The sequence below is a fragment of the Mytilus galloprovincialis genome, chromosome 2 (assembly GCF_965363235.1).
Source record: "Mytilus galloprovincialis chromosome 2, xbMytGall1.hap1.1, whole genome shotgun sequence".
Classification (NCBI taxonomy): Eukaryota; Metazoa; Mollusca; class Bivalvia; order Mytilida; family Mytilidae; genus Mytilus; species Mytilus galloprovincialis.
In genome coordinates this window covers 89,703,436-89,712,557 of record NC_134839.1, presented here as the reverse complement: position 1 = coordinate 89,712,557, position 9,122 = coordinate 89,703,436, and the positions used below count along the sequence as shown (strand labels likewise).

General features: G+C 30.7%; 1 protein-coding gene across 1 annotated transcript; it reads right to left on the bottom strand.

Annotated features, from left to right (window-relative positions):
- Window positions 1–340: 340 nt before the first annotated feature.
- LOC143064803 (coenzyme Q-binding protein COQ10 homolog A, mitochondrial-like) lies at window positions 341–9,122 on the bottom strand. Its single transcript, XM_076237917.1, has 5 exons — window positions 8,986–9,122; window positions 5,937–6,086; window positions 4,526–4,718; window positions 1,693–1,794; window positions 341–642 (listed from the first exon to the last, which is right to left on the bottom strand). Exons 1-5 carry the CDS (start codon window positions 9,069–9,071, stop codon window positions 478–480), a joined length of 696 nt encoding a protein of 231 aa, XP_076094032.1. The 5' UTR covers window positions 9,072–9,122; the 3' UTR covers window positions 341–477.

Genomic DNA, 9,122 nt, shown 5'->3' with positions numbered 1-9,122 from the left:
GCAGATTGCTTATAGGAAGATCAAACAATGATAAATACCTGCATTCTAAAATAAAGATAATTTAAGAAGTCATTTTCTCTAAAATTAGACAAGGGCTGATATCATGTTCCTTTTAAAAACAAGTGGCATATTCCTTTGTAAAAAGACATCATCCTCTGAAACTTTGAAAAATACCAAAAATAAAACAATGCTATAAACATGTATATTCCTAGAATTTAAAAAAAAACAAACATCTCTGTGACAATACATCTCTTTACAAGAATATGTTCAAAAGCAGGGTCAATCTATTTTCAAAATTATAAAATTTCAATAAATATCCATGTAATGTTATATCACTAAATATCTTAATCAAGTTTAAATTCAATATTAAAATATTGTAGTACAAATAACAACAAAAACAAGTATCACAATTTCTTGGCATTCACTGGTACATTATTATTGTTCATATAATTCCAAGTTATCTAAGTTCAGCCTTCATTAACTATTGTAGATTAGGACTTTGGGTTTTTGAGCTCGTATAGATGGAGCTCCAAATTTTTGCTTAGCTCGTTTTAGAAAAGAGTTCACCATCTCTTTCACAACTGTATCAAAGAAAACTGCAGATAACTGAGAGTGCAGAGCATGTCTAAACTCAAATGACACCTAAAAAAGAGTAAATTTATTATAAGGATGAGAAACAGAGAAATGTGTACAAACATGTTTAAGAACTACAGAAGTCCTTACAACAGACACCTAAATATTTACAGTATGTAAACCAATATGACTTTATTATTATTCATAAATGCAGAATGTTTTTTTTTAAATTAAATTTCAACATCTTGAATGTCAAAAACTCAGTTATTTTATATATCAAAAGATTTCTTTTTTATAAATTAGGTGCTGTTCAGCTCATGGTTGCGTAAAATTGTATCACAAAGTTATTCAAAGAATTATGAAAAATAAAAGTAAATAAATAAATTTGGTGTATTTACTGTCTTCTGATTGGTTAAAAGTATTACTTTTTTTTCAATGTTGTCAATTTTTATGGTGACATGCCCACTCTGACGTGTATTTGTACACCAACATGTGTACATGTGTAGTGAACGTTGTTATTGTTAATATAAATAGTTCTTTGAGCCTTATTTTTGATAGAAATTTATTCATAATGAATGGCAATAATTTATTTTGAATTTATTGAACCATAAAATTAATTTTTGACTCTTCACATTTTACATTCGTGGATTATTCAATGTGAAGTCAAAAATTAATTTTATGGTTCAATAAATTCAAAATTAATTTTATGGTTCAATAAATTCAAAATAAATAATAGCCATTCATTAAATATTACAAAAACATCTGGACCTATGTCTGGTATGGAGATGAAAATAGCACCATGGCCAAGATGTGAAACCCCAAAGTTTGGACACAAAGAAGTGAAATATTGTTCCACCAATTCAGTGTTGAAAACATTCCAAACTTAACAAAAACAATTAAAACAAAAATCCATCTATTACTTGTGATTCTGTTTTTCTACGCTACGTCTTTTCAATAATTCAGTAAACCCCTGAAAAACACTGATGTATTCCGTTAATTTTGGTTATAATTGTTTTCATCCAGATCATTATAGTAAATTCCTTAACACTCCAGAAACATAGCTACCAAAAAATCAATAAAACAATAGATTCAGCTATGTTATAATAAATTTTTACTTACAGAGAAATCTAGTACACAGGTATTGGGAATATCAGGTACACCAGGACTAAACTGCCATATTGTTAGTAAATGATTAAACAGTCTACCATCAGTACACTCAGACTGAAACAAAAAGGTTTATGCATTAATATGAAAGTTTAAAATGATGGTGACAGCTTAATATATAGCAGTCTACCATCTATACATGTCAGACTGAGAATAAATGGTTTCACAGTCTATCATCAATTAACTAATAAACTGTTGACACATATATTTGTATCACTTATATGTAATATTGATAGCATAATGCAAATGTTGAAATAACAATAACAATAGCCCTGTAAACTATTGAAAACATTCAGAGTCAATGACAAGTTTTGACAACGGTTCAGAATCAAATAAAACCTTAATGAAAATGAGATATACCAATGCCAGTACAACTGTCTATGGTATATCATTGACTTCCCCTAAACTAACCTAATTACAAATTTTTATATTTGCTAAGGTTCCAAAGTCAATGAACCATGATGAATGGCACAAAGGATGTATTATTTCCATAGAAATGAGATGAACTAAATCTAATGCAACTGCATACTAAATGTCATTAACTTACCATTAGTGGTTGATCCTAAATTTACCTAATCAAACTTAACATACAAACTAAGCAAAAGGTTCAGAGGTAATATTAATAGACCAAAACTGAGGGGGTCCTGCCAAGTTATCTCTGTGGATATGAGATGTGCCAACACTAATACAACTGTATACAAAATATCATTGACTTACCATTAGTGGTTCCCTTTACACTGAATTAATCATAACCTCTGAATGACAAGTTGTTAATCAATGAAACTAGAGGCTCTCAAGAGCCTGTGTCGCTCACCTGTTAATGTGTTTACTGATGTCGGCCATCTTCGTTGGTAGGCGGGGTCATTAGACACTTTTTTTTTTAAAATAGATACCCTAGTATTATGATTGTAGCCAAGTTTGGTTAAATTTGGCCAAGTCGTTTTAGAATTTTTTTTTATACAAGTTACAAAAATGACGAAAAGTTGTTCAATATTGACTATAAAGGGCAATAACTCCTTAAGGGGTCCTCTAACAATTTTGATCATGCTGACTTATTTGTAGATCTTACTTTGCTGAACATTATTGCTGTTTACAGTTTATCTCTATCTATAATAGTATTCAAGATAATAACCAAAAACTGCAAAATTTCCTTAAAATCACCAATTTTAGGGCAGCAACCCAATAACAGGTTGTCCGATTCAACTCAAAATTTGTGAGGGGATATATCTTATTCTGATGGACATTTAAATCTTGAAAGATTTGCCCTAAATGTCTTAGTTTCAAAGATATAAAGCAAAAACTGCATTTTACCACTATGTTCTAATTTTAGCCATGTCGGCCATTTTGTTTGGTAGGCTGGGTCATCGGACACATTTTTTAAACTATAAACCACAATGATAATTGTGGCCAAGTTTGGTTAAATTTGGCAAAGTAGTTTTGGAGAAGAAGATTTTTAGAAAAGTTACAAAAAATGACGAAAAGTTGTTAAAAATTGACTATAAAGGGCAATAACTCCTTAAGGGGTCAACTGACAATTTTGGTCATGTTGACTTATTTGTAGGTCTTACTTTGCTGAACATTATTGCTGTTTACAGTTTATCTCTATCTATAATAGTATTCAAGATAATAACCAAAAACTGCAAAATTTCCTTAAAATAACCATTTCACAGGCAGCAACCCAACAACAGGTTGTCCTATTCGTCTGAAAATTTCAGGGCAGATAGATCTTCACCTGATCAACCATTTTACCCCATGTCAGATTTCCTCTAAATGCTTTGGTTTTTGAGTTATAAGCCAAAAACTGCATTTTACCCCTATGTTCTATTTTTAGCCATGGCGGCCATCTTGGTTGGTTTGACGGGTCACGCCACACATTTTTTAAACTAGATACCCCAAGGATGATTGTGGCCAAGTTTGGTAGAATTTGGCCCAGTAGTTTCAGAGGAGAAGATTTTTGTAAAAGTTTACAGACGACGGACGACGGACGCAGGACGACGGACGCCAAGTGATGAGAAAAGCTCACTTGACCTTTCAGGTCAGGTGAGCTAAAAAGATCAAGGTCAGATGAAACCTGCCAGACACTCATGTGTAAACTAAATGAACTTAAATAGTGACAATTCAAATATTTTTGTTAATTATTACAAAAGGAATGTATGCCAGTTTTACAATTGAAGCTTGTGCCCAACTACCATTACTTATTTTTAATCTTCAAATTCAATTCTATGAACCTTGACCACAGCAAGCTCCTTATTAACCCCCTTCAAAAACCAAAGATTTTAACGGACTAAAATATTGTTACTAAATAGTATATAATAAAGCCATTTTCATTATATAAAAAGTGTGAGGTACAATGTAACATTGGATCTGAAACAGGTGACAAATAAGCTAAGTTGAAGTAGAAGGAGACGCAGGTACAAGATACCTATTCTCTTTTGTAAATATGGTAAAGTCTGTATTTTGGTCCAAGACACACAAAAAAGACAACTGGATAAAAATGCCTTATAGGTTCTTTAAAAATATTTGCTTATTATTTGAACTCTGTTGTAATCAGATATAGGAAGATGTGGTATGAGTGCCATCGAGAAAACTCTCCATCCAAATAACAAATTATAAAAGTAAACCATTATAGGTCTAGGTACGGCCTTCAACACTGAGCCTTGGCTCACACCGAACAGTAAGCTATAAAGGGCCCCAAAAATTAGTATTAAATGTAAAACCATTGAAACGGGAAAATGCATTTTATAGTATTATTTTGTTTCATTTCTATGTCAAGTATCACAATACTAACCTTTACAAGGTTTGGTTTAGCAACTGTAACACAGGAAGTGTATCTTTCACTCAAGGGAGGAAACCCTACTTCCATCTTACATTTAAAACTTCCTGGTTTACTGTTGAATACTGTTGACTGGGTACACCAAGGAACAAATTCTGTATACTTTTCAACATCAGCAACAATTTCATACATCTGTTCCATGGAATACCTTTAAAATATAATGATTATTATAATGCTGTACTTTCAGATTTTTTTCTCATGTTTTTATTATTGTACAAATAAATCAGATTTGGTTAATTATGCATATAGATTTTGAAAGCATTACTTGTATACAGTATTAAAAGAAACCATAATAATTGATTTTGCATTTTTGCCTATGTTTCAATAATCCTTGGCAATAATTTTCTAAACAAAATATATATTTCTATGTTTTTTTCAAGTCTTATTCCACAAAATTCTTCAATATATTTTTCTGTCCTTACTTATAGTATATATTTGCCTGATTTTGATTTTGACATCACTGTGAACAAGTTATCCTGTTAATTTTTAACTAATTATAACAAACATGACTTGTCTACAGCAATTCTCAATATTTCCAGATATGTCCTAAACTAAAGGCGAATGTCAGAAATGGCAGATTACGATTAAGGTCCAAAATTCATTTTGCTTAGAAAAAATGTTGGTCATTTCATTGTGATTAGGTTGCCAATTGGCTCTTATTTTTGTTAAGAAATGCTTTTACGCAAATATGACTGCCATTTGAGTAAAGTATGATCATCCTGAGGGTCCTCTCAATAATCCTATTATTAATGCCTCTGCAGGATATTGGCTAATGGTTGCTATTTCTTTATTAAGTGTGATACAAAAAAATCTACATTAATTTGATTGGCTACTCCAGTATTAAGATGATATTACAGCATTTCCATTAGCTATTCTTTAGGTCATTGATTACTTTCAAATGTTAAGACAATATACATTTCGTCCATTGCTAGGGACATATGTGATTTCTTCAATAAAATACAAAACACTCATACTTTTCACCTGACAATCTTCTTTATGACAAATTTTATTACATTCAGAGGCGTACAAAAAGTCTAAAGTGTCTGATGTTAAAGAATGGCACAGGAAAAGGACAAATGATGGCATACAGAATGTGCATAGTAATAGTAATAATAAACTTGACAAAGGCTCATTTATTATTATATTGAAATTAAATAACTCAAATTGCCAATTATGAATAAAGAGTATTAATATGTATGTATTATCAAAATATTTCAGTTTTAAAGGTTACCAATTTAAAAAATTATGAAGTGTTGCAAAACTCACCATTATGATCATTTTTAATTACTATTTAGCTGTTGTCTAACATGTCAAAACTTGTGCGAGTGTTTTTTTTTAAACGTTTTTACTGGTTTTAATGATTTACCCTAGCAATCTCCTTTCTGAATAGTCTTTTCTCTTGTTAGTGGTGGTGCCTGGTAACTTTGGTAGTTGAAACAAACATCTTTGTTGTGTGAGGCATATATCATCATGGCTGAAACATGGTATTGTTGGGTAGCAGGCTAATACTGCAGTTCTACAAAAAAAAACATACTCATTGAGCTGATAGGTAAAACATGAAGTAAGATATCAAGAAAAGTAAACTCAAATAATTTGTAAAAGGTTTTTGAAACCAAGAGTTTACTTGTAAATGGTGCTGTCAGCGTACAAGTGAACTGTTATTTAAATAACTAAAGACTTAGTCAATTAAAATGTAAAATTCAGAAATAAAATACAAAAAAATTAAACCTTGTTTTGTTGATTAATTTTTAAAACTATTGTTTTTCAATTTATCAAAATACTGAAATATGCATTTATCACAGTTAATCATTTTAACTGTGCTAACTTTTGGTTAATTTTTTTTCTTCAGAAAATGGTCAAGTTTTTTGGATTGATACATGTACCTCTGAAAAGCAATGACTTCCAAGAGATCAATCATATAAACAAACAGGAATAATATTACTGGAATTCCAATATTGTGGTTTAAATAAAACTTTATCTGTGATATCAGGTGGCAAAATTTAAGAAATGATGTATGATCATTTTACCAGATTTAAGCACTTAATATTTAAAGTTGTTATCATAATAATAAATTATCAGTTTTTAGGACTTTATATGTACATGTAATATACACATATTTATGGTTAAGGGCTGTTATACATGTACATGTATGTTTAAATGATAATAAAGAGCAATTTTCATCAAATCTTCTATTGTCTTTTTCTTAAAAGGTCCATATATACTTCAAGTCTTTCCTATTTTTTTCAATATAGATTGATAGATAATTCTTCTACATATTTATCAAATTGCCATTCTGTCTAAATTGGAATGATCAAACTGTAAACAACATAAAAGAATTCTGCTGGACTTTTTCTGTATACATGGAATAAATTAAAAATTCAAGTTCAAAAATATAAGTTAAATAATTATAATGAAACAGGCTATTAAAAAATGTGCATTTATATCATGATTTTCATTTCTAAAAGTGTAATTTTCGTATACTTATGTGTACATGTACATCATTAATTGATAAAGTAATTATTTTATTTTAGATTTGATTATATATCAATAGTTGGCTTTTTACTTGTGTGAGGGACTTTCCCCTTAGGTTGTTTATTTAGAAATATGATGGGAAACAATTAAATCTTACAATTTATTCCTAATTGCACTAAAACTTTCCCACTGCAACATAATTTTTTCCTATTTATTTTTTTCTTTTACCATAAAAAATATTACCATTAGTCAAGAACAGGAAATTGTTGGTGCTTTTGTCATCTGTCAGCAGCCATATTTTGATGAACAAGAAAATCACAATTTGCGATAAAGAATAAAAATTAATCAGTAATTAAAGAAGAAATAGGAGAAGCCCAGTGCAGTCACTGAGTCATGTACAGTTTTAGAGTTTTGGCGAAATTCAGATTTAAATAATTATAAACATGATAAATGGGTTTATGTATTTTACATAAATAAAGATGCTGAGAACAGCCGTAGAATGGAGTTACATCACATGTATAGTTATAATAAAAACACAGGATTTTACTATCGTAGTATCTGACAGTTTCCAATTGTATTGAAATTTGCTGCTTTTAAAATGCTTAAAGATTTTTTGTTCAATTTTTAACTAAGTTTATTATGTAAATTATTATAATAACAAATTATTGAGTTAAACAATAAAATGAATACAACTATCAGTTATAATCTGGGGATGAAGTCCCCAACAACGGTAACAAAATCCATCAAAAATATCAACAACAAAAAAATCGGGAAAATTTCTCGAATTTTTCCATTCTACTAATGAACTCAAAATCGATAACTTTTTTTTTCAGACTTTTTTAAATCTCAGCATCTGCACAGAAATCTACTTCATTTTCCTGTCTTGTTTGCATGAGACTTTGAATAAAATATATAGTTATCAGTTGAGTAAAATATAGGGAGGAACTCAAGACGATGGCTACATTACTGAAGGTCCCGAGTTCGATTCTCACTCAAGACGTCGAATTTTCAGTACATCAGTAGGGTAATTTTGACCCTCCCACACACATCTCTGGTATCAAGACCGGAGTTAAAACTATATTGGATACTTTGGGGGCCTTGGTAGGTCAAAGTTGTTCCCAGCTTGACCTGGAGATCAATCTTCTGAAATCTCTTTGAGTTGTCTGTTCCCGCCGAAAATCCTGGTGGTTCTCTCCGAGTACTTCGGCTTCCTCCACCATAATAACAGATTTCCCAGTGTCCTACACACTCCCTTGGGTGGGGATTGTTTTGGTGGTAGGATAATATCGGGACGAAGTCCCCTATTACAGTTGAAAAATCCCTTTTTTAATTCCTCCATTTGCGCAGAACACAGAAATCTGCTTCCTTTTTCTGGTCTTGTTGTCGTGAGAATGAGTAGTCTAGTAAAATATAGGAACTCGAGGAACACAATACCAATATTTCATTTTTAATAATTCTTTGTCCTTGATATGAATTAACGTTACCCAATGCATTGGCCATTGCATTTCTTTGTTTACAATGAACATGACGTCAACTTTAATAACGTGACAAGTAATATCCCTAACAGCAGAACCAAAATCGGAAACGTTACTGTATTTCCATTATTTTCTTTAACAAATATTTAAGTTACAAAAAAAAGTACATTCATACAACATGCATACATGTACAATACCAATATTCATTTTTAATAATTGTTTGATATGAAAAAACGTTACCCGATGACAGCAGTTCTTTGTTTACATTGAATATGACGTCATAGTTTAAATAACGTCACATCTTAAATACCCTTTTTTCACGACTGAATTAAAAAAAAAAAAAAATCACACAGACTTCGTCCCCATTCACAGGTTTATGCCTGCCTCATATTAGCTTTTCTGAAACAATTCATTATGATTCATGACTTATCAAAAGATGTCTTTTATATATACTTGTACTTTACATACTTATCTAAATTACTTTCTCTCTTAATTTGCCTAAATACTCGGCAAATTATTGTCCCTGGTCGAGTCAGGTTTCGTAAAGTTGCCATTCATAATTAATGACCTTGACCTTTTGCAATAACTTCCGGTTTTTGTTCGTC